Genomic DNA, 27,307 nt, shown 5'->3' with positions numbered 1-27,307 from the left:
ATATTTAGGCAATGAATATAATAACAATGAATGTAATAGCAATATAATATAATTAATATAATTATATTAATGCAAACATGTTAATACAATAATATATAAGATAATACAATACAATATAGTGAATATAATAGCAAAATCCAACAATATCATATTCAACTCAGCTATAACATTGTTATAAAAGAAGAGTAAATTGCTAAAACATGACCTCCCTTTAGTAAACCCATGCTGTTCCTTGCGCAGCATGTCTGTCTTTTCTGTATGGATTGACAGACAAGCTCATCTTTGAATGTTTGTGAGTTCTTACTAACTTCTCTAAAATCTTCACTACCACTCCAAAGATAGTAATAGGTACTGACCTATTATATCGATTTTTATACCACCCTTGTACAATGGAACTTTCCATTCCTGGTATCTTTGTGAGCCAAGACTTAAGTTATGCAAACATGTCAAAGGCCTAGCCAATTCAGCTGAACAGTCATTTAGTATAAGTGCTGATATTCCATCTCTCCCTATGACAAATTCTTATCCATGTTATGCAACAGCTGTTCAACCTCATTTTCATGTACTGCTAACTTTTCATCCAATGTAGCAGTAGCACTGTTGCACCATGTTACATACACCTGGTTGATATATCTTAGCAAAGTGAACACTCATTAATGGAACAATCTCATTAGCTTCTGAAACTAGAGACCTATCTGCTTTCAGTAAACTTACTCTTTCCACATTCACTCTTTCTTTTACTTGCAGCATAATGATAAAATTCTTTTGGATTGCCTTTACCCTGCATAGCAAATTTATTTTCATACTCTGATTTACCTTTCCACACAATATAACTTTTACAAAAATGCTTAATAAGGTTGCACATCTATTTCACTCTGACTATGTTTGTTCTTCCAAATCTAGGAATACGATACTGCCTCATTTAAGCACTTTTTTCAAAGATTGCAATGTATTGCTGATATATTTCCCATTCAGCAACTGATACCAGAAGACCAAAGATAGTGTTCTCCTGAGTGTCATAATTTCTAGTTTTGCAGTTCAGCATCTAACCTGTCCCAATCGGAACATCTATATAGGCTATATAGGTAGCTACATCCCACAAAAGTACAGCATGATACTGTCACCAACTGATGGTAAAGTAGTCATATTCTTAACTGAGATCCCCTTCTGACACTAATCAAATCTAACACTCTTTGACCTCAAGTACATTCTTTCATATGCTGCATGAGAAATTTGTCTCATAACAACTCGGTAAATTCTCCTTCATTCTTATCATGAAATTTCTCTTCTATCCAATCAGTGTTTGGATAATTTAAGTTCCCCCACAATGATTACTTGTTTAGTACCCATCAGGATATTTGGTGATGCATTTCATTGTCCTGAGTAGCTGAACCTACAAGTCTGTATCAACATCCTACCATATATTTCATCCTGTTAGCCTTCACTTTACACCAGATAGCCTCAAATTCAATGCCACATTATTACTTTCATGTGTTTCTACCATAACTGGACTCAAGTCATCTGATATCATTAATAGTACTCCCTCTCCTCTCCTGTCATTCCTAAAAAAAAATGTACACTTGATCACAGTTACATTTTATTCTAATAGCTAGGTTTCACTAATGCCAACAGTCTTAGGCCACTAGGTATTCAATAAAGCAACGAACTCAACCACTTTGTTCGTGATGCTCCTGGCATTTGTGTATAAACATATCAAATTACCACCTGGGTTTTTTCTTATACATCTACATTCTGCAGTCTGCTTGGCCCTGTTGGAGAACGTTTGCTCTTTCCTTTCCCTCAGATACACATTTCCATCCCTTCCTTATAGTTGATAAAAATTATATTCCTGTGTTAAACCTTCCCAAGCATAAGCAAACAAAGTTTTGATGTGAAGTTTTCTTTGTGGCTAGTCTACTAATATATAAAGGCTGTTGACTTCACATCAATTGTTTCAGAAGGACCAGATTGGTTTTGACTTCCTTTATTAATTTCTCATTTTTGGGAGCCAGACTCAGGAAGATATAAGGTTAAATCAATGCAGATATCATATATTTTCTATATATAAGTAGTAAATATATTGCCATATTATTAAATATTCAAGATAGTTATCTTATGTTATTATTATTATCATGGCTCTACAGTCCAAATCAAGCCTTGGCCTCATGGATTTGTTGCCTCTGACCCTGTCAGTCCAAAACTTTACTTCTCAATTTGAACAGCAATATGATGGTGCTTTCTTGACTAATGGTGTTTATCCATCTTCTTCTAGGTTTTCCTTTTGGTCTTTTACCAAGAATTTTACTATTTATTGTCTTTTTAAGAATACATTTTCCATATGAAAAACATGTCCTGTCTACCAGATTATAAAGTTGATATAAGTAATGTTTGTATATGATCCTCCAGAGACCATTATCGTTCACTGGCCAAATGTTTTTCTAAAGATTTTCCTTTAAAAAGTTGAAATGAAATTATCCACCTTTCCCCTAACTATCCAGGTTTCACACCCATAGGTAACACTGAATTATAAAGTATATTATGCTTGACAAGAAATTATATTCTTGTTTTAAGTATAACCTTAAAACAAGAATATCATTTTTTTAAACCTTTATCCTTATTTTAAGTGTGCTTTATAACATTGCCAAGAGCATCAAGTATAAAGCATATACTTGATGCTCTTGGATGTTATAAGGCATGGAAGTAAGTGTTTTGGGAGATACCTGCATTAAAATTTAGATATTGCACAAATTAAAAATATAAAAATGAATTAACGTTAAGGTGTTAGTAATTAAAGCATTTCATAAAGTAGTTAGTTTAACATATGTTTCTTTTTGTATATCATCATGAGCAAGATGTTTCGATATGTTATTTTCATTTTTGGCTTCTGAAGTTTTGCTTAGATATGAAATAAATTTATTTAAATTAGATATAGATTAATTATAATTTTTTACAAGCTGTTAAATTTTGAAAAGTTTGTTCTGTTTGTCAAACATTAACATTTTTTAATGTTTTTAACATAATTTTAATGTTTGTCTTTGACAAACATTAAATAAAAAATCATTACATTGTCAATTATCAGAGAAGCGAAAATAATCACTATATTATCAGTGGCGATTAAATGAACTTATTTCATTGCATAAAAGATAGTGAAACGAAGACCTGTTATAAGGTTGTTTCATAACAAAATTATAATTAAAGTAACTTTCTGCACTATGAAAAAGAACTGGATTGTCATTTTCAAACAGTAAATATTAATGGTAGTACACGTGGTGGACTAGAATGGAAGTTGCTTTACTGTATTTCTGAGCATGTGTTAAAATGAAAAGAATGTTATCGAACATTGCTAAGGATTCAGATCTAAGGATTGCTAAGGATTTGGAAGGAGGAGGAAACACGTTAGGAGAAGAATTGGTGAGTTTCTGTGTCTTCACTCCATGAAGACTGAGCAGAAATTAGAAGAAAAGTTAGAAATATAAGACTGAGATCCTGTAAAGAGTAATAAGTTCATTGTAGTAATTAATCCATAATAGGATTCATTTAGTTAAAACTGAAAGGAACTTTATTGCTCTCCAATTCATACAGAAATGAGCTTGGTAAAGTTTATTTAAGATTCTCAGTCTTAGAAGTTACTGAAATTATTGATATGGTTTTAGTTATTTCTTCAATGAAGTATGATAAGACTTTCATATAGAAAGCTGACTCATTCTAAAATTATTATTATTTGACACCTCCAGGGAGTCCAAGACTCATCTAGGGATACACCTACTCTACAACTCTCCATCTCCACCACTCAACCTCATCATCTACACCAATGCCATCTGCTGTCCACCACTACTATTTTCACAGACAATAACAAAAATCCGTGCCCATGACGGGATTCGAACCTGCAGCCTTTTGGCTGGAGAGTGGATACGCTAACCACTCGGCCAGCCAGGCTGGCGAGATGATATACTTTAGCTTATTCAGTGGAGTCTGTTGTTACTTTCATATAGAAAGTGAAGTACTTTGGATGAAGCCAGGTTGTTCTTTATTTCAGTGTTGTATGATTTTAGGAGGCAGGAAGAATAAGAATATGACTGACTAATTTTACTGTCATATAGGAAGCAGAAAAAAAAAAAATCAGCTATCACCTACTCCCGTATATACGGGAATAAAAAGGCGTTAGCTGATTTTTTTTTTGATAGGAAGCAGTTTTTGTGTTAACTTCCCCACCTGTATGAATTCAAGAAGGAATGAAAGTTCTGTAGGAGGCAAGAGACTAAAGTTCTAAAAGTTTTATCCCTAAAGGATAATAACTGTTAAATTATGTGATTGATAGGAAATTGTGCATATTTAAAATGTTTTTCTTTTGTGATCTGAAGAAGATACTGGCACTTGTATAGTTAAGTTAAAGTGATTTTATGTTGCATATATTTGTGTTCATTAAAGATTATACAGATTTAATTATTAAAAATTAAAGATTTTTATTTTGGCTATAAAGGTGATTGAAGGCTCAATTGAAAAGAAGTAGATGTGTGGAATACGAATCTGTGTGCAAGTTTGAGTTGTAGTTTAGTTCAATATCTTGTTTGTATTTTGAAGTAAAGAGTTAAACCATCCATACAACATATAGAGATACGACAATAATAAATGTTTTATTTTTCCCCTGTTCTGATTTGTCATAGTTCTGTTTCTTTGCTGTTCTGTTCTTTCATTGTTTTGTTTCTTCATATTCTGTACTTTCATGGAACCAAAGAGAACATATACGGAAGCAATAACTTTCCTGTTCTTTGCACAATGTCTTCACAGCAGCCATGTTCCCCCTACATTGATGACCATATGGTAAATGGACCAAGCTGACCGGAACACTTTTTCCCATCTTGTAAAATTTAATTCTGATACTGTCAGTCAAACACCTATCAATGAAGCAGAAAAGTATGTAACAGACTGCATTGCACTGTCCAGGCAACAGCAGCAGCCTCCATTCCAAGAACATCATCTCTATTTCCACACTGTCCGAAGCCTTGGTGGAACCCAGAATGCCAAATAGCCAAAAAAGATCAACGCAGAGTATGGGATATATTTAATAGCTTCTGTGTGCTTGGCCCAAAACACATTATGTGAGACATCAGAGTCGAAAACAATCTTGGATCCAATTTATTAATCAAATGACCAGTGCAAAATGGGATCAAATCTGGAAAATGAAAGGTAGATATAGAACACACTAATCCCAAAGCTATTGCAGACACTTGAGGAGAAAATTTTGCCAGAATCTCTGCAACAGTTTCATATCCTCCTGAATTTTTAATACTGAAAGAGCAGCAAGAGAAACAAAGGTTAAATTTTTCTACCAATGGACTAGAGACATACAATCAACCATTTGTTAAGGTGGAACTAAAAAGAGCTCTTTTACTGTCTTGCCCCAGTGCAGTAAGGCCTGATGACATCCATTATGAAATGATAAAACATCTACCATTATCTTCTATGGATCTCCTTCTCTTAATATACAATAGAATACTTGCAGAGGAAGACTTTCTGGATTCTTGGCATAAGTCAGTTGTCATTGCTATCCCAAAACAAGGAAAGGATCCAACGCAAGCTAATAAGTATTGACCTATTGCTCTAACCAGCTATCTTTGTAAGATATTAGAAAAAATGGTTAATGCCAGACTTCTCTGGTTGTTAAAAAGCAATGATCTTCCTCCAATACACAATGCAGGTCTACAGAAGTAAACATTCAACTTTAGACCATTTGGTTTATGTATAAGAGATACATGTCTGAAGCAAGACCATCCGGTTTCAGTTTTCTCTTTCATGGAAAAAGCTTTAAACAACCTGGAGATATGGCATATTTAAAAACTTCTATAACTTAGTTCTCAAGGAACACCTTTGTGTATTTATTAAATACTTTCTGTTCAGGTGAACTTTCCAAGTCAGAACGGTAAGTACGCTATTTGGTCATATCATCAAGAACAGGGTGTTCCTCAAGCTCTGTCTTAAGTGTGACACGTTTTTGCTATCAAAGTTAACTAAGTCATTCACTGAACAGCTCCCTTTCACTGTAGACAATGCTCTATATGTTGATGACTTCACAATTTACTGTCACTCTCATAACATGAGGGTAATTGAAAGATAACTTCAGCAAGCAGTTGATCATGTTTCTCTGTGGGCTCTTAGTAAAGGGTTGAGGTTTTCAACAGAAAAAAAAAAGTCTGTGTACACTTCTGTCGAAATTGCACTCTTTACCCAGATCCTTATTTCAGTAGCAACAGAAGCCAAGTTCTTGGGACTCATCTTTGACATAAATCTTACATTTTTGCACACATTCGTCAACCAAGAGAAAAGTGCAAGAGATCATTGAATCTCTTTTCACTCTATCCTCTACTGAGTGCGGTGCCGATCAATCTTCATTGCTTCATCTTTATCGTGCACTTATACATTCAAAGCTAGATTATTGGTCTCAAGTCTATGGTCCTGCAAGACAGAATAGCCCTCCATCATCAGGGTATACAGATAGCTATTGGTGCCCTTCACACATCACCTATTCAAAATCTTTATGTTGAAACAAATGAACTGGCTTAGATGGAAGCAGTTGTCTTAATTATACCCTAAAGATAAATTTTCTTTCAGATCATCCTACATGGACTAGTCTCTCTCTGCTTTGGGAAGCTCAATATCACACAACACATCAGACCGCTATGCGTTAAAGAGGGTATGCAAGATTTTGACAACATTAACATTGCCTACACCAAACATAATAGCATCCCTCCATGGCAGGTTTGCACTCCATCCTGCAACCTCTCACTTTGTCAACTACAGAAGTCTCATACTTCATCATCTGTCTACCTGCAACTGTTTAATGCACACAAGAGCAGCCCACTCTGATTTCTGGGCTATCTATACTGATGACCCAAGAACTGATACTTGTGTTGACTGTGCTGTTGTGTTTCCTGACATTACTATCTCCAATCAGATCACTCCTGTTTGCAGTAATTATACAGCAGAGTTACATGTCGTTCAGCTTGCACTCATGCACATAAAACAAAACCACTACCAAAGTGTGTAATTTATACAGACTCATTGAGCTCTTTATGGGCTATTGTCTCTCCTATGTATAATCCACATCTAGTGCTGTATGAGGTGTTACACCTGTTGTACAAAATGAAAACCTTTAATTTTGATATTCGGTTATGCTGATTTCCCAGCCACATTGGAATGAAGGGAAATGAGACTGCAGCTGCTAGATCAGCTCATACTTTCTCCATATACTGTTTAACAATACCATATACAGGCTACAAACAGTTTATGAGATCATAGCTAATTGCCCAATGGCAGGAAGCATTGACAAATAAATTATATGAAATTAAGCATTCACATTCTAATCAATGTAGAAAGAGAAGAGAGGAAGTTATACTTGAATAGATCACAGTCATCTTACACATTCTTATTTACTGAGGGCTGATGACCCCCTCCCATGTATAAAAAAATTCAATACATCGAGCACTTTACACAAGAGGAATGAAATTTTTACCTATCTAGACAAGCTATATACACTATTATGAAGGAAAGTGGTATTAAACCTGATATCAAAATTGGAGATGTTAATCTCAGCTCTTTGCTTTATGTAGATGATGTTATACTTCTAAATAAATTCACTACAAGTCTGCAAGATTCCTTGACTAAATTGAATAACTGTTGTAGTAAATATGATATGAAAGTCAGCATTAAAAAGACAAAGACAATGAAAATAGGCAGAAACATTGAAAATATCAACTGCATTGTGAATGGAGAACCTATAGAACAAGTAAAACATTTCAGCTACTTAGGCACGATTTTTAGTGAAGATGGTAAATTATTATTATTTTATTATTATTATTATTATTATTCAAGCCTCCATGGAGTCAAAAGACTCATTGCAGGAGGTCCTTTTTAAGAAACACAAGTCTATCAAGACTCATCAAGGGAGGTCCCCCCCCCTCCCCAATGGGAAATACAAAGTCTATCATACCACTCCTTAAACGCATTGACCGTTCTCGCTTTCATCACTCCATCAGGAAATGCATTCCATGGTTCAACCACCCCCCTCCATGCAAAGAAACCACTCCTCACCCTTTTTCTCACAGTTTCCTTTCATAACTTCCAGGGATGGCCCCTTGTCATGACTCCTTTCCACTGTTCAACCAAGCGAAAGAACTCCCCAGTGTCAACCCTGTAACCACCTCTCAACAGTTTAAAAGTCTCACTCATATCACTTCTCCTTCTTCTATCCACTACATTCTGCAGTCCACACTCCCTCAGCCAATCCTCATAACTAACATTGTACAGTCCTGATACCATCTTTGTTATCTGCCTTTGTACCCTTTCCACAGATAATTTATCTTCAAATCCTGGGGACCAGATCTGAGAACAATAGTCTAGGTGTGGTCTGATCAGAGTCTTATACTACAACGGAATGATAACTATTTTATCCCTGCAGGTCGGTGTCCTTCTCATTATTGCAGCAATCCTCTGTGTTACCTTCACTACCTTTGCAACATGTCCCCTAAATTTCAGGTTTCTATCAATCATCAACCCCAGATCTCTTGTCTCCACTACTTCCTCCAGTTTAACTCCTCTCATAGAGTATGCAGCATCCCTTCGATGCGTCCCAAACCTCAAGACCTCACATTTTGCTGCATTAAACTGAAACGCCCATTCATTTGCCCATCTATCTAGCTTATCCAAATCCTCTTGCAGGGCTACCACATCTGCACTATTACTAATAACCCTTCCCAGCTTCGCATCATCCGCAAACAACTGAATATCTCCTTGCAATCCATGGACAATGTCATTGATATAAAGGTTAAACAATATAGGTCCCAGTACTGAGCCCTGTGGAACCCACTTGTAACCTTCTGCCTCTTTGATATTGCTCCACCATACACAACTCTCTGATACCTATCGTCAGCCAATCCTGAATCCAGATCCATGTGCTGCAACTTGAATATCAGCTTATAGTGTGGCACCCTGTCAAATGCCTTTGCTAAGTCTAGGAAAATGGCAGTATATATCTTTCCCTCATCTAATGCTCTTGTAACTTTATCATAAAAGGCTAGCATATTGCTAAAACAAGAGTGCTCCTTCACAAATCCACGTTGACTCTCACAGATAACATTACCCTCATCTGCCCAATGCTGTATACGGTCCCTCACTACTTTCTCCAAGATCTTACTAACTACTGATGACACACAAACTGGCCTATAATTAGACACTTCCAGTCTGCTACTGCCCTTATGCAATGGCACTATCTTACCTTCCTTCCATTCCATGGGCACCTTTCCTGCAGCCAGACTTTCATTGAAAAGCCAGGTCAAAGGCACTGTCAGTTCCTTAGCATATTCTCTCAAAACTCGTGGTGAAATACCATCCAGTCCCGTAGCTTTACTAACATCCAGTGTACTCAGTATGTGGAACACCCTCTCCTCCTGCACCTCTAAACCTCGAACCTGCCCTATCCCTCTGGTATTCAAATTGACTCCTCCAGGATGAAATACTCCAATCAAGTGTTCATTGAACAATTCCACTATGTCCTCTGCATCAGTCACTCTATTCCCATTTTTATCCCACAATGTCATTCTTCCACAGTCATTTCTCCTCCTACTGGCCACATAGCTAAAAAATTCCCTAGGATTTTCCTTGGATCTAAGAGCCAATCTTTTCTCATATTCCAGTTTTGCCTTCCTTACAATACTAGTCACTCTCCTGGCCTGTGTCTTATATTCTTCATGCATCTTCTCTTCACCTGTCAGCTTATATCTCTTCCATAGCCTCTTTTTCGCATGCAGTTCCTGTTTAATATTCTTTGTCATCCACTTTACTCCAAATTGTGTCCTCTTCTTCACTCGTGGAATACAGCTTACCATTGCTGCTAACAAATTAAGCGCCTCCGTAGCGCAATTGGAAGAACGACTGTACATTGCGCCCTTCGATTGGAATAGGCCTAAGTTCGATTCTCGTCGCGACGGGAGGAATCTTTATCTGGTCGATTTCAATCGATGGTGAGTTAGCCGATCTCATACGGAGGTAGCAGGGTTTTTTCTCCCGGAAACTCGGGTTTTTCATCCCGCATACATACAAATCGGCCCTTCAGAACACACGCAATTTACAGACAAAAATTACTAGTTGTGGTGGTGTTGGAGGTGGGCAGTAGATGGCGTTGATTCGTAGTAGAGGTAAGGTGTAGAGAGAGTTGAAGATGTCCTCCCGCGATGAGTCTTCGGACTCCTTGGAGGTATCAGGAATAATAATAATAATAATAATAATAATATACCTTCACAATTTCCCAAGTACTAATGATATCCTGGCCTTCCAATTCCTCCCTCCACGAAACTTCCCCAAGTTGACGTCTAAGACTATTATAATCACCTGCTTTTATAATTCCACATACGTTCCCTTCTCTTTGATACTCCTGCATGTCTATTCATTTTCCAAGTCAAAACCATATGGTCACTCTCTCCAACTGGTGGGAGAGATGTCATCTCAGTTATTATCAACTCTTCTATGCTATAACCAAATCCAAAACTCTTGAACCTCTTGTTCCCTCTGTTACATGTTGCCTAAGACATTTGCCCCTCAAGAATTCTAGAAATTCCATTCCCTTATATTCCCTTATTGCTACATGCATCTTCCTCTCCCCAAGTTATACTGCTGCAGTTAAAATCTCCCATAACAATCATTCTTCTTGCACTTGCCACGCTCAACTGTCTCAACATCTGTGCTCCTTGGTCTGAGGCAACACCCCACTAAATATCCTGTCTTGCCTACCTCCACCTCACACCATATGCTTTCAAAATCAAAATCATTAGTGTCACAGTCTTCCAAAGCCTCCACTCGTACAGGACATAGGTCATCACTTATCATAAGCAGTACTCCTCCACCACACTTTCCCTTCCTATCCTGCTGAAAAATGCTGTACCCAGCAACTTCTATTCCTGTTATTATATCCTCTTCTGTCAACCACGTCTCGGTGATCCCAATAATCTTTGGCCAGGCTGATGCTATCAGTGCCACCAATTCCTCTCCCTTAAATATGGAAATAGACAACAGAATCAACAAAGCTGGTATGGTAGGAAGTCAATTGAATAAATTCATATGGAATAAGAGAGAAATTAATCAGAACACTAAATTAGCTGTATACAAGACAGTGTACAAACCAGTTTTAACTTATGGATCTGAGAGCTGGGTTAGAAGTAAAACACTTGACTAAAGATATGAGAGTCCTGAGAAAGATTAGAGGCCCAAACAGATGGCATCAGTGGCAATATCATATTAAAAAACGAGGATATTAGGAAGGAACTTGACATTTTCAACATCCAGGAATGCATTAATAGAGCTAATTTCAGGCGGTATGGTCACTTAAACAGAATGGGCGAGGAAAGATTAGCAAAATAAGTATTCTCTGCCAGGTTGGCAGGAAAACTACTCAGAGGAAGACCAAGATATAGGTGGATTGATATGGTACAAAGTGCCTTAGACGATAGAAATATAAGATCTGATAATGTTGGAGTCTTGATAAGTAACAGACTGATTTGGAGGAAAATTGTAGATAGGAAGTTAGTAATGATGTAAATTTTTTATGTAGTACTATCGTATCCTGTATACCCCTTGAGAGTACATGGCAGGAATTTGATGATGATGAGAGTTAAACCACTCAGAATGGAGGGAGTGATTTACTAATGGTGTAAATGTTGGGATTGCATGGAAAAAAAAAAAAAAAAAAACTTATCCCCCCCCCCCCCCCACACACACACACTTACATCCACAGTTTTCTTGTTCAAAAGTTCAAGTCCATTGATACATTATTCCGCATCAAGTAGCAAAACTAGGAGCATATTTGTAATGGCCTTGCAGCTATGATAATACTTCATGACTCAGCAAAGCTTTTTTTGTTTTCTGCTGCAAAATGTTATAGTTATATACTTTATATACCTTTTTTTCCTTGAAGAAAAGTTTCAGCATTTCATTGTTAAAACGTATGCAGAAATGTGGAAGAAGAGATATCCATGAAAAAAAGAAGAAAAACAAGTCATCCACAGGTTTTCTGTTATTCTTGTTAATCTCTCATAAGGTTAGCAATATCCTTGCCTCCTAATGGAATTCCTTTCTAGTTAAGAAAAGCTAAAATGCATCAATATATATTGAGATTACATGGTAGACAGAAAATATCCTTTCTAAAAAGTTCATAGTTTTTCAGATATAACAGAAACGACCCATTTGATTCGTATGTTATCTTTTTTTTTTTTTTTTTTTTTTTTTTATTCAGGGGAAGATTTGACAAAGAAACCTTTGTGTTTAATGGATATACTTCTTTTGTTTAATAATGAAGGATCTTTATTTCATTGTTTACTGGCAGAGAAATAGTGGGCTTTTAATAAGCAATAGTTTAACATCTATTGGAATTTGATCCATCCAGTTTCATAATAATAATGTAGAATTTTATTAACATAGTGGTGCTAAGAACAGGATCATTTACTTTTGCTCCTTATTGAGTCTCATAAGAGCAACAGAAACGCTATTGTTTCTGTTGCTCTAAAAACACTAGTGTTCTTAATTAGGAAGGTAACTGTTAGAGAATTTAGATGCAGATAAGAAATACATTATCTTTATTTTAATTTAATCATAATTTTATATGAATCTCTTGCTTAATTAGCAAGAGATTTTTAAGAAAAAGATGACATAAGGATGATGTCAGTTATGATAATATTAAACAGCAGGCCAGAAGAGTCACAAGTGTTGTACAGAAAGCTAATTCCAGGTATGAAAAAAAAACTGGCTTTGCAAGTTAGAGAAAACCCAAATGAATTCTATTGTTATGCTGCAAGTAAAACAAAGAATGAATTTGAAAGAATAACTACTGAATGCACATGGTATGCTGGTAGCTGATGCAGAAAAGATTGTTCAGCTAATGAGCAGCCATTTTGCTAAAAGCTATCAACCCAGTATATTGGATTCACTGTATGAAGAAACTCATGGGTATGAGGAGGAAGTACTAGTGCTGTTGCACAAACTGAATGACAATTCTGCAATAGGAATTGATGGGATAGCAGCATGAATGCTAAAAGAGTATTCAGCTGAACTGGCTATTGTTTTGACCAGGCTATATAATTTAAGTCTCAGAACAGGAAAGATTCCACAGGAGTGGAAAGAATATATGTATAATACCATTATACAAGGATGGTGCAAATACTAATGTATCCAACTATCAACCAATCAGTATCTCAGGAATGGTGGTCAAGATTTTGAAAAGTTGGTTAGGTCACACATTCAGAAATGGGTTGACAGAGAATCTCTACTTTGCAATGAACAGCATGGATTTACTAAGGGAAGAAGGTCATGGTTTAGCAACTTGCTCACATTCTATAATAATATTAACACTGAGTTAGATAAGGGGAATGGATACACCATGACATTTTTGGATTTTGCTAAATTTTGACAGAATACAGCATGGAAGACTGTTGCATAAACAAAATATGGAGAATGTGGAATTGAATTATAAATTATTGGTACAAATAAGAGGAATGGCTGAATCAAAAAGTGGTATATGGGAAGTGTGAATCTGCAAGATTCAAGGTAACTAGTGGTGTGCCTAAGGATCAGTGCTTGGTCCACTGTTATTTAATCTGTATTTTATTATTATTATTATTATTCGTGACACCTCCAATTAATGATATTAATGATATTGGGAAGGATTTAACATACGGCTATTTGCTGATGATGTAAAGATAGGTAGAGTAATCAGTAGTGCTGCTGATATGCAGTACTTACAGAATGATTTGAATAGCTGGAATTGTGGGCATGTGAAAATGGATATCAGTTCTATAGTAATAAATGTAAGGTCATGCATTTTAGTGTGATTAGATATCCTATGTTATATTATATTAGTGGGATTATGCTAGAAGAAACTGATCAGGTTAGGCATCTTTGAGTTTAGTTTATATGACCTGAAGTTCAAGGGTCATATAGCAAAAATTGCAAATACAACTCTGAATAATTGCAATGCTGAAACAAACTTTGTAAAGATAAGGATGTAATTTTGCCTCTTTACAAGGCCTTGATAAGACCTCACTCAGACTATTGCGTACAGGTCTGGTCTCCTGTTTTCTGTGGTGATTCTGATACAGTGGAGAGAGTGCAAAGGAGAGTGTCAAAAATTATATCATGATTGTGGAATACTGATTATGAAGATAGATTTGAAAATTTGTAGGCTGCAGACACCAGCAAACAGGAGAAAGAGGGATGATATGATTGAGATTTACAAGCTTTTGAAAGGGTTATACAGAATTTCAGCAGATGGAATTTTTCATTTTATGGAGGGTGGGGAAAGGATGCAAAGGAATGCTGTCAAGAAGGGTTGAGGGGTACATTTTTCACTCAGAGTGGTGTGCAATTGGAATGGACTGCTGTTGGATGTTGTGTGTGTCTACACAAGTAGCGTAGATGAATTCAAGAACAGGTGCTAATAGTATGACTTCCCTCGATGAGTTCCTTACTCCCTGCAGATCTCTTAATAATAATAATTAAATCTTGTCTGGATTTAAAGTGCCATAAAATAGGTATTTTTGCTGAGTGCATACTATAAAGATTTCAGTTGAAGCAATGTTTTTACCAGGTTTATGGTAATGATTCTTATATTATCATATGATAATTTCCAAACTGTAGTTTGGAAATTAGCATCTATAGCAAACTATAATTTGGAAATTAACATTTGGGATTCCTGCTTGTATTCTCTAGTGGAATTAAATTGTAAAATTTTGTAAAATCATTCATATCTCAAGAACAATTCTTGAAATTATGTCTTGCCATTCCTGATTCATGCTCACATGTAGACCCACACTTTCACTGTGTAGGCATTCGAAACCAAACTCCTACAGAATAGGTTGGTCAGTCCTTATTCCAGGAGTGTCTTATGTCTGTAGATTGTCTGTTCACAGGGCCAGTTTGCCTGTTCTGAGGGACGAAAAACGAGAGTTTCTGGGTGAAAATACCCTCTACCCCTGTATGAGACCTGCTAACTCACCTTTAGTCGAAAGAGACTAGATCAAACCCAGGTCTTTCCAACCAAAGGGCTTTGTCTATTCCAACTGAGCTATGGAAAAATAAAGTTGGCCAGTCTTGAATTAGGATAATACACAGTTTTTGATGTGTATTAGCCTAATTCAAGGCTAATTTCCTTATCTGCAGTAAGGAGAGTTTTTAATGTTTTGGATATTATTCTGTACAATAACAATTATTATTATATAAAATTAATAAATATAGAGAAATAGTTTTGAAAAGTATTATTTTTAAGAGATCAGTTAGTAGTGCCAGTGCTTAGTTGGAAAGTAGGAGTTCAGATCCTATCTAGGATGTGAGAAGATTGCCAGTTTTAGGATTTTACCTCTGGGAAACTTTGTCTCACAGAATAGGAAAACTGGAAAACACATGTATTGACTGTACAGACAGAATTAATTACCCTATCATAGCATCAGTTAAATTTATATGAAGCTATGAAAGGCTTTGTCAAGGAGAAGATGAGATGAAATATCCCTCTCTAGTTAGCTAGAAAATATTACTGTTTAAAAAAGTTTAAAACTTACTTTAGTAGAATTTGATTTCTTAATTTTAATGATCTAAAATTATTCTGACCATTATATCCTTCTCTCCCCAATTCTGTCATGTTAAAATAAAAAAAGTTAAAAAAAAAAATCTAAACTTTCAGTTGAATAAAATTTTTTGGTTGATATAATTCTTATTACCATCTATGATTTCCATGTATTATGCATCAGAGTTGCAGTTCCCTATTTGAAGAAGTGTGAACACACTGAGTGCGTATCTAGCAATTATAAATTCCTATCCTCCTCCTTCCTAATTTTTATTGTTAAATATGTATTGTCACAAATAAGAAACCAGTGGCGGCTCATGGCTTAAAATCGTGGGGGTGCTGCAATATACATACCTTTCGAAAATTATGGAAAAATTTAAAAAAAATTAAACATGAAAAAATATTGTTTATTATCGATAAAATTATACAGTTTGGTATAATTAAAATTACTTAAAAATAAAATCCATTATCATAATCCCAATAATGTTGTAAAATAAAACTATAACAAATGTTATGTCTTTAATTGTAATGTCCAAATATTTAAAGAGACGGAGTAAACAAGATAAGCACTATGAACACTCTACTACTGGTGCAATCTGCATATAAACAACAGTGGAATTGCACGATGGACAGTGCCGCATTACGCTAATAGCTCACATCTCACTATGACATGCATATGCTTGCGTGCGTAGCAATATGACACTGTGGTAAACACAGTGCTGCTAGCATCCTTTGCCCTCCTAAGTGCTACAAGATGGATTTTTATTATTTTTTATACAAAATATGAGAATTGTATAGGATTGTGGATGATAAAATTAAATATTACAAGCAAATATAAATAAATATATTTATATATCGAGAAAAATTGGGGGTGCTGCAGTTCTGCAGTGTCTATGCACGAGTCACCCCTGAAGAACACTTATTTCTGTTGTCAGCAAAACTGATGTTCTATTCATCACTTTACTAGACTGCATTTATCAATTCAGTTTTGATTGTTCATGGTTCAAAGTGATCTACTTCTTTCATGCCCTGCCATGTGACTGTAACCCAATCATTTTTATGTTTACGTAAGGAATTCATTTATATAAGTCATAATTTGTTCTAAATATGCTTTGCATAAGGTCAGAATTTCTGAAATATGTTTACATCTTCTTATGAGAGACATTCAGTTTTGTCACCATTTCACTAGTTTTAGAAATCAATTATAATTACTAATGAGAATAAAATCCTTTATGACATCAAGCACAAAAAAATATTGAGGAGAAGCACTCTCACCAGTGTCTCTTTCAATATGACACTGGTGAGAGTGCTTGACGATTGACTGTTAAGTGGAAAGTTTCCAGAATGGAATTTGTTACGCAGGGTTGACATTTGCAAGTATCCAGAACAGTTTTCAATTATTTTTTGGAACAATAAATATCCTATATATGCAGATATATAGGACCCTGAATGATAAATTGAGAAGGGAAGCAGAAAGAAGTAGAGAAGATTGGCTTAAAATACAATGTGAAGAAATGGAAAATTATGAGAGAGTGGGAAGGTATGATCTTTTGTATGAAAAAGCAAGAAGCATGAATCACAAGAGAAATGGAATTCGAGCTAGAGGCATAGAAAATAAGAATGGAGAAATCATAACTGAAGATAAAATCCTAATGAGATGGAAGGAATACATTGAAGATCTATATGACAAGGAAAATAGACCAAATGAGTTGCCATTAGAAGATATAAAGAAGGTAAATGAAGATTATCTAGGCCCAGAGATTTTGAAGACAGAAGTAGAAATGGCCATTAAAGAACTAAAATGTGGAAAGGCAGAAGAAATAGATGAAATACCCGCAGAATTCGTGAAACAACTTCAGAAGAAAGGAACTGAAGAAATAACCAAAATAATAAATTTAATTTATAACAAAGAAGAATTACCACAAGATTTTATGACCTTAATATTTATACCTATATCAAAGAAAAGTAATGCAGTGAACTGCAAGGATTTTAGAACAATAAGCCTCATTTCCCATACATCAAAAATACTTATGAGAATCTTAACACGAAGAATTGCATCTAAGGTGGAAGAATTTCTTGGAGAAGATTAGTTTGGTTTCAGGATGTGATTGAACTGTTAAGAATAGTAAGTGAAAGAAGTCTGTAAGTGAATAAAAAAGTTAATATCTGTTATATAGATTTTGGAAAAGCTTTTAACTTTGTAAAATGGGATAAGATGGTGGAAGTAATGGAAAAGATTGGTATAGATTGGAAAGACAGAAGGCTAATTATTTCACTATATATGGGACAAACTGCCATGGTGAGAGATATATATGGTACAACAGAACCAGGTATCATTGGATGAGGAATAAGACAAGGCTGTTCTCTGTCACCAATTTTATTTAACATGTATTCTGAAGCAATGTTAAAAGAAGCACTGGAGAATTTGGAAGGAGGAATAAAGATTGGAGGTAGACGTATTTTTGCAATAAGATATGCAGATGACAAGGCATTATTATCAAATACTGAAACAGGACTACAACATCTGTTGAACAGATTACTGGAATCCTGTATCAATTTTAGAATGAAAATTAACATAAGAAAAACAAAGGTAATGAAAATAGCAAGAAAAGAGGCAAATATGGATATCAGAATAAATGGGGAAAAATTGAATCAAGTAAAGACATTTAAATATCTAGGAAGTGTTATTAGCAGTGATGGAAGATGTAAAAGTGACATAAAAGCAAGAATAGCAATGGGAAGAGATGCCTTTAATAGAAAATGGAATTTATTCAGAAGTAAAATGGATAGAAACCCAAAGAAAAGACTAATAAAATGTTATGCATGGAGTGTTGCCCTCTATGCAGCTGAAACTTGAACATTGAAGAAAGAAGAAATTAAGATTTTGGAAAGCTTTGAGATGTGGATTTGGAGAAGGATGGGAAAAAAAATGGACAGATAAAATAACTAATGAAGAGGTCTTAAAAAGAATAGAAGAAGAAAGAAGTCTGTTAAGGAGGATAAAAAGAAGAAAGGGAAACTGGATCGGATATATTCTGAGAGGGAATGGAATCATCAGAGATGCCATTGAAGGAAAAAAAGACGGAAAAAGACCCAGAGGAAGAGTAAGGAAAACAATGCTAGATGACATGCTGAATGGAAACAGATACACAACCTTGAAAGAGAAGGCGTAGAACAGAAGAGAGTGGAAAAAAAGTTTTTTGCTACTAAGAGAAGAACCTGCTCAATTGCAGAATACTCAAGAAGAAGATATGCAGATAATATATTTAATTATTTATTTTGAACAAATTTTAAAATTTAAGAGCTTAATAAATCTATTCACAAAAATGGTATTAATATTTAATAATCAACCAAGACTTGAAGAGGAAAAAATCTCATTTCAGTATATATTTACATACATCATAAATAAATTAAATTATCATTTCCTGGAATGTATTGTCAAGTGTGATATACAGGATGTTATAATAATTTCAACAGAGAATTTCATCTTTGGTTTCCTGTCAACATTTTATTCCAAAGTGCTCTGTTAATTTGTAGATCCCTAATGCATTTAGTTCTTACATACATTTTTTGCCTTCTAAGGCACTAACTGTATCAGTTCATGTATCTCTTGGTCTTCTAGTTTGTTCTCTTACCATTTCCTTTAGACATTTTTATCCCTTGTTGCAAATCTGTCATTTCTCATTCTTTCTAAATAATTGTATTTTAAATTAGCTCTGTTTTCACATTTTTGAATACTGATAATATAAGTTGCCTAATATCTTCACTTTTAAATGCAAATGATGACAATGTTCAGTTCCCTGATTTTCTTTGGAACTATCAGTGGTTTCCAGTCTTTCATCAACCATTTTATATATGAACTCCTCTCAGATAATATTGATTTTATCACCATTTTGTGTAATGTGAACTTGGAGTTGTTTAGGCAGATTTCTCTCTTATTATTATTCAGGCCTTGTTCCATAAATTGTATTGGTCTGATCCTCCAGATGTCTTGTTTATTTCATATTAATCTTCTTCACTTTAATGAAATATTTTACTTGCTCTGTGTGTTTGCATTTGAGAATGCATCCCATAATTTCTGTTTTCCTGCCTATTTTCATAATTTAATATTTTTTTTATGGATTTATGTAGGATCTGATATCATTCATAAAGAGTAAACAGTTAAGCTTAACAGCAGGCATAATAATTTGGTCCATACAAATTTTAAATAAGTGAATGTAATGTACAACAATCCCACCTTATACCTGACTGTATATCAAACCACCTTCCTTATATTCTTCAGTTTTAACTGCTCAGTTATATTAGAACTTAGTCCTGATATCTTGAACAGCTTTTCCCTTGAATGGCTTTCTTGATATTTTTGTCTTAAAGCAAATTGATCTTTGCATTTTCAATTTTGCCTGAACAAAGCCTGATAGCATCAGTGCTATACTAAAAGAAATTCACTATAGCAAACAAATAGAGATAAAATTGGCATGTTTTATTCCCCTGCAACAAGAAACACTGAGAAAATTCACAATTTGAAGACTTAATATTTCAATCCCAATGGATTAGTATAAGGATTATGATACATCTTTTCCAGAGTAGGTATTTATCTTACAGTAAATTATGCCATGAATGAAAAGAATTTAATTTGTTTTGTAAATTGCAAGGGATTGTGATTTGATTTGTTTAATTGTGTGAAGAAAAAAAAGCATCAATATAATTTCCTAATATTTACTCTTGAGGGGTGTTTTTCCTATGTGCATCTCACTCATGAAAGATGGTAAAATCCATTATATATTAGTTCTGTGGGTGTACAGGGAAGAAACAAGTTAATGCAGAGAATTTTACTGTGCATTTTTAAGAAACGAAAGACTGACTAGAAGTCAATATGTATTCTAAAAAGAATTAACTGATTATTCTCAGTTGCTTTGAATATCAAGTCACCTGTTATATGCTAATTTTTTTTTTGTTGCTTCTTAGGAGGAAGAAAAAGTGCATTCGCTATGTTAGTGGATCAGATAATGCTGGGGAGAGTGAAGATAACCTGGGAAGCGTGGGTAGTGTTGGAAGTCTAGAAGTCCCTACTCCTGATTCCAAAAGTGCAGATGATAGTGACACAGACAATCTTAATGTTTCTTCTGAACTGAGTCTTTCCAGCCCTCCAGTTCCTAATACTATAGACAGTCAACCTTCTGAAAATGGAATGCATACAAGAAGTCCACCCCATCATCCGTTGAGCATCCAACACTTGAGCCAGTCACACTGTAGCTCAGAGACTTCTGATCCAGATCAGGCTTCCATAACTATCCCTCAGCTTCCCACACCACCCTCAACAGACTCATCCACAGCAGCTGCACCTCCACTACTGACTGTGACATAATAATAAAGTACTCTGAATGAGCCACAAAATACTGTTGATGTAGATATTCACTGTGACACCATTGTTCAACATTGACTTCTGTTGCCTCATAGTTGATCATCTGTGTTGTTCCTCGTAGGGTGCTGTTGTCTTGAAAATGCCGAAGATGTGTATAGTAAACATACCAACACCTATTAAAAAGTGGTCATGACAATCATTGATTACATTTTTAGTTTTGTGTCTGTGTGAGCCCTTTCATGAAGCCAAGTTTATACCCGCTCCTTATTACAACGTAGAACTTTTCTGGAGGAAAGAAGCAGGTACAAATAGTTCTTTTTATGAAGTGATTCAAATGCCAGGAGACTACACAAAATATTCGTTAAAAGTTGACTGTATTTGTTGTAATAAGAGCATTTCATTTTTTTTTTTCATTTTTTTTATCAGTAGCTATCCTTGTCTGTTACTGTAATTTAAATCTGAGTTGCTTTTGTTCAAAAAATGTGATAAAGTGTTCTACTTAAAATTAAGTAGAAGCCTCTTCCTTAAACATGTGCCAGGTGTAGAATGCTGAAAGCCAAACAGTTAATATATGAAAGTATGGTCTTAAACACTGCCATTTATCAAAAAAAAAAATTCTAATTTTTCTTATACTTATTGACATTTTGTTAAAGCTTCAGTGTAAAACATTGCCAAGATGGATTAGTCTATGGTAGATATGAATAGAACTGCTTTTATTTAAAAAACAACAAGAATAAAAAGACTTTCAGATTTATTATTTAGGAAGTTGGAATTTAATATTTGCATGTGTTTATTATATTCCCTATATCTTTGTTGATTTCCATGAATGGTGCCAAGACTCAGCATTCCCAAACTGCAAAATGGCAATCCATGCAACAGGAAGATACTGACTAGCTAGAAGGAAAAGATCCCTACACCTGATGCTCAGTGCATAATCCCTTTTCCTTCTAGTTAGTTTGCACAGCTTCTCACATATAAGGAACTATGTGAGAATTGAAGTACAGTTTCATTCTTGTATTTCTGCTTGAAATCAAAGTTAGTTGGAAATTAGATGCAAAGAAAAAAGGAGTAATATTTTAATCTGCATGGGGAGGGGTATAAAAGTTTTATTGCACTGCTTGCTGTTTTGCTTCTTCAACTGGCATCTCCAATCTTGCTCAAATATTTTGACAGGTAATGTGGTTTATAATATTATCTGTTGTGTTACCTACAGTTTCTTTTATGTATATTGTTAATATGAAACTTAAGAGAACTAGTTGTTCTCAAAATTGTTTTCTCTAATGACAGATACTGTTATATGGCCTCACAGACACATACATTTTATATACTGTGGTGTATGAGATATGAATTGCAAAAATAATTGCAATAGACAGGTTTTAGAGTGAATAGCATTACATTATTGTTATTGCCTACTTGGCTTTACATTATCCCGCCCCTCCCTTCTTTTTTACTGTCCCAAATGTCATTTGTTAATAAATAAATATACGATAAATCTTCTCATGTGTTATTTTAATTATCATCTTCACACTTTTGTACCATTCTCCTCATGATTTGTGATTTAAGAAAAAAATTATATTGCTGTGATTTTTTTTAATGCTATTGTATGTTTTACATATACTACAAAATAAGTATTGGACCAGCACTATATTCTAAACATACTCTTCACCACTTCGTAATAATATGAACATTCTTACTTCACATGACTATTCCATGCACTCTTGTTGACACACTGGCCTGGCCCTCAATCCTATGTTCCATTTCATCTAAAAGTGCTCTGTTGAGTCTGTGACTGTGCAGGCCAGTCAAGTTTTCCACATAATTTTACTCAAAACCATGTTGCCATAACTTCTGCAGCATCATATAGTGCATTGTTGTGTTCAAGGAGACATAAGTCCGTTCTCTGAAATTACCACAATGCAAGGAGTACTGCATTATTCAGAGGTTGTATATCCCTTAGCATTTATCCTTCCAGACACTTCGTCTGAATCTATACAAAAAAAAAAACACTAGACTATTACACCTCTGCTACCAAACTTCTCATCTGGAGAATGAGGCATTTGGATATCAAGTATTCCCCAAACATCTGCCATATATATGCTTGCCCATCTGATTAGAAAATGATGTTGCTTGATTTGTCATTCCATATCATGGGGTTCAAAAATTCTACAGACCATTCCAAATATTTTCTACTCCAGTATAATCTGCATTGTTCATTGCCATGGAACAGCTGCTTTTTTTTTTACTGTCACCAACAGAAAAACAACTAGTATAGCACATCCTTAACAGTATAAGCTACATGTGATGACACACACACCAGTTCATTTCATTCAAGAACAGTTGGTTTCCAAATACTTATATTTCATCCTAAATAAAATAAATTCTCTACTGCCTTTTATTTATTCCACAAAGTTATTTACGTTGTGGAATAAAAAATCAACATCAACCTGTAGTTGATTTTGGGCAATGCAGTTATCGCAAATCGATAAGCCACTGATTTGGCATCTTATAATAACACCTTTCAAATTCCACAAGTTCTTCTTTGTGGAATTTGAATGCCATCAGTGGAATACAGATATGCAGTCTGCTTTTGGGGCATATCTTATTTGCCTTATATGGCAGTATAGGTACATGCAACAATAGGAATATCACCATGTTTCATTCTAAAACTGAACATCTCTGTACTTATTTCAGCATAATCTACTTACATAGAGATCTCATTTTTTCATTAAATGAATTGGATACAGTGAGAAAGAGGGAGATATAGAATCTGTAACCATGTAGCTGAGAAGATATTTTAACAAACTGAAAACAGTTGTTAATACATATAATTTCTATCACACACAATATATGTATATTTCCTTTCAAGAATACAGGAATAATACTGTTCTAACCTATTATTAGAATTTAACAGTTTTTGTGGAATAACCTAGCAAATTTCCTTTACATAAAAATTCAAGCAAGAAGCAGAATGCATTTGTAAGATGTAGTCGAGTAACAGCTTATTAGTGGCAAAAAAAAAGTTGCATGTGTAGTCTTCACGGGAGGGTTTCCAAATTATTTAACCCTTAAAACACACTATGTACTATTACTAATATACCATAGGTTTACAACCATTCGTGGGTGAATTTTTATTACCTTGATGCACCTGTTGTTTCATTTTGGATGTCTCCATGAATGCCGTTCTCAAAATTTCCAGTAATGGTGACCTTGAGCCATTCCTCTCTATTTGTTTCCTATCACTCTGGTTAGAGAATCTTCCTATCTAGTTGGTCTACTGGGTTTTCTCTTGGATACCAGTTTGTAACATTGTAGGTCTACCTGTTGCCGTTGAGTCTTGCAGTATGACCTGCCCACTGTGCTTTGTTGTCATTACTTCTTTTACTCCAGTTAATTTTCTGATAGTTGTGTTTGTGATGTGATCTTTTTTTACGTATCTTTAAGATTCTTCTTTCAATGGCGTGCTGGGTGGTTTAGTGTGCTGCTCCAAGTTTCAGACATGTAGGTTAAAGATGGGAGGACACAGCTGTTGAACGTGCTAGCTCTTATTTTGATATTTAGCTTAGGATCTGTGATTATGGATTGATATGGTTAAAGGAGGTCCATGCAGCTCTTTTTCCTTTCAATATTTCTTCAGAAATATCAGATTGTTGTCCAGGTCTATTGTTTAACCAAGGTATGTGTAGGATTCTACACTTTCTATGGTGAAATTATTTATATGGATAGTGTAGGTTTGGCAGTATTTGTTTCTCATCCATTTGGTTTTGTCAGGGTGAAGTTTTAGTCCTATTTTATTACAGGCATTATGCACTTGAAGCATTGTTTCAAGTTGCAGAGGGTCTTGAGCTATGAGTATTTTATATTATCTGCAAGCATTAATATTTGGAGCAGCTCTCCATCAATGTTCACCCCCCCCCTTTTAAGTCTATTTTCCTTAAAGTGCTTTACAGAGTACATAATAAAAAAGTTTGGTGATATGCTAACTCCTTGTCGCACACCTCGGTTTATTGTGATAGTTATAGGGTCGTTGAATAAGGTTATTTGTGTAGAGCTGTTAGTGTTAATTTATTTAATTAGATTGATGTCCTGTTCTAGTAGTGCCTTTAAACTGCGTTATGTTCTATGATGTCGAAGGCTTTTTTTTTCAAGTTGATAAATAAAAATTCTGGTATTCTTTGCATCGTTCGCTAAGTTAGATGACTACTTGTATGTGATCTATTGTAGAATATCTTTATCAATCCGTATCAATCCACCTATATCTTGGTCTTCCTCTGGGTCATTTTGCTGCCAACCTGGCAGAGAACACTTGCTTTGCTAATCTTTCCTCTCCCATTCTATTTAAGTGACCATACCACCTGAGATTAGCTCTGCTAATGCATTCCTGGATGCTGACAATGTCAAGTTCTTTCCTAATATCCTCATTTTTAATATGATATTGCCATTGATGCCATCTGTTCACGCCTCTAATCTTTCTCAGGACTCTCATATCTGCGGTCTCTAGTCTTTGGTCAAGTGTTTTACTTCTGACCCAACTCTCAGATCCATAAGTTAAAACTGGTTTGAACACTGTCTTGTATACAGCTAATTTAGTGTTCCGACTAATTTCTTTCTTATTCCATATGAATTTATTCAATTGACTTCCCACCATACCAGCTTTGTTAATTCTGTTGTCTATTTCTATATTTAATTTACCATCTTCAGTAAAAATCATGCCTAAGTAGCTGAAATGTTTTACTTGTTCCACAGGTTCTCCATTCACAACACAGTTGACATTTTCAATGATTCTGCCTATTTTCATTGTCTTTGTCTTTTTATTGCTGACCTTCATACCATATCTATTACAACAGCTATTCAATTTAGTCAGAGAATCTTGCAGACTTGTAGCGGATTTATTTAGAAGTATAACATCATCTGCATAAAGCAAAGAGCTGACATTAACATCTCCAATTTTGATATCAGGTTTAATACCACATTCCTTCATAATGTGATCCATATAGATAATGAATAACAGAGGGGATAATGTACATCCTTGTCTCACACCAGATTTAACATTAAACCATCTTCCTGTACTTCCTTCAATTCTAACTGCTGACTTACAACTCAAATAAAGACTAAGTATTGCTTGATATAATGCCCCATTGACACCATATAACTGCAGCGTATTGAATAGCTTCTCTCTTGGCACCTTGTCATATGCCAAAGAAGGTATTCATGATGAAAAATTTTTCTGCTTTTGCAATTCTAGAAGTTTCTCTCCTCTTTCATTTTTGTTACCTAGTCCAAAGGGACCGATGAAGGTTTCTTGATTTCTGTTCTTCCCAATTTTAGCATTAAAGTCGCCACATACAAAAGTGTACGTGGATTTTTGCAGTAGTGGCTCCTCAAGATACTTGTAGAATTCATTTATCTCGTTATCACTTGAGGCTAATATAGGAGCATAATGTGATAATTTAAGGGTAGCCTTTCTTCTAAGATCCACCATCAGAGTGCCAACTCTTTGTTACATGAAATGATTTTCTTTGTTAGTGTTTTCCTTAGAGTGAATCCAACTCTGCCTTGTTTTGCATTGTTGGTTGCTGGGCCAAGGAAGATTAGTGAGCTGTCATTCCATCATGCTGTTAGTTCTTTTGTTTATTTATTGCCAGAATGTCCATTTTTGTGTTGCCTAATTCTTTAAGTAGGAAATTAATTTGGGAATCCTTTGCCAGAGTGCAGGTATTCAGGGTAATCTTTTCAAAAGATGGTCTACCTTCATCTGCAGAATTGTTAGCACCCTAGACTCTTCCATTTTCTTTTCCACCATTGTAGAAAAGTAGGTGTGAGTCACACAGGACTCAGGGCCAATTGTTCTGTTTCACTGTCATTTGCAATGTTATTGCTGTTGATTTTGCTTTAGTCTTTACATATAATAAAATAAAACAAAAATCAGCTACAGATTATATCCAGCATTGCTTATTTTGCAATTCAGACATGAATTGGGGGGGGGGGGTTCATATGGCTCACTAGAAACAGAATAATAAGTTTTAAATTGGTAACGAATACCATGCTCCTGGCTTGAGACTTCATTAGATCCCCCCTCCCCTCCCTCTAGAGTATTATTATTATTTTTTTTTTTTTTGGCACTTTACATAGAGACATTACTTCATATAAATTTAATCAAAATTCAAAACTGAGGTGGGCATCCATCACCAGTGAAACTAACATATTATCAAGTATGAAACATGTCCTCAACTGCCTCAACCAAAATTTCAGCCAGTAACCAATAGAGCATGTTAATCCAAGAACATATCTACAGCCATAATAAGCAAGTATGCCACTGAAAATTCATTAGGTGTAAAATAAATAGATCT

The 27,307-nt window shown here is 35.0% G+C and overlaps 1 protein-coding gene across 5 annotated transcripts in view; it reads left to right on the top strand.

Annotated features, from left to right (window-relative positions):
- LOC150099507 (transcription factor 7-like 2) overlaps positions 1-22,456 on the top strand; it is a 427,945-nt gene extending 405,489 nt beyond the window's left edge. For all 5 annotated transcript variants that reach the window (XM_090403548.1, XM_090403547.1, XM_090403546.1 and 2 more), the window contains one exon: positions 20,564-22,456. In XM_090403548.1, the coding sequence (XP_090259674.1) occupies positions 20,564-20,963 (400 nt within the window). In that variant the 3' untranslated portion in view covers positions 20,964-22,456. The remainder of the gene's footprint in view (positions 1-20,563) is intronic.
- Positions 22,457-27,307: the final 4,851 nt, after the last annotated feature.

The sequence above is a fragment of the Typopeltis vanoorti genome, chromosome 14 (assembly GCF_054136105.1).
Source record: "Typopeltis vanoorti isolate ZY-2024b chromosome 14, IOZ_Tvanoo_1.0, whole genome shotgun sequence".
NCBI lineage: Eukaryota > Metazoa > Arthropoda > Arachnida > Uropygi > Thelyphonidae > Typopeltis > Typopeltis vanoorti.
The sequence above is the reverse complement of the archived record's forward strand: the minus strand, read 5'-3'. Positions and strand labels throughout refer to the sequence as shown.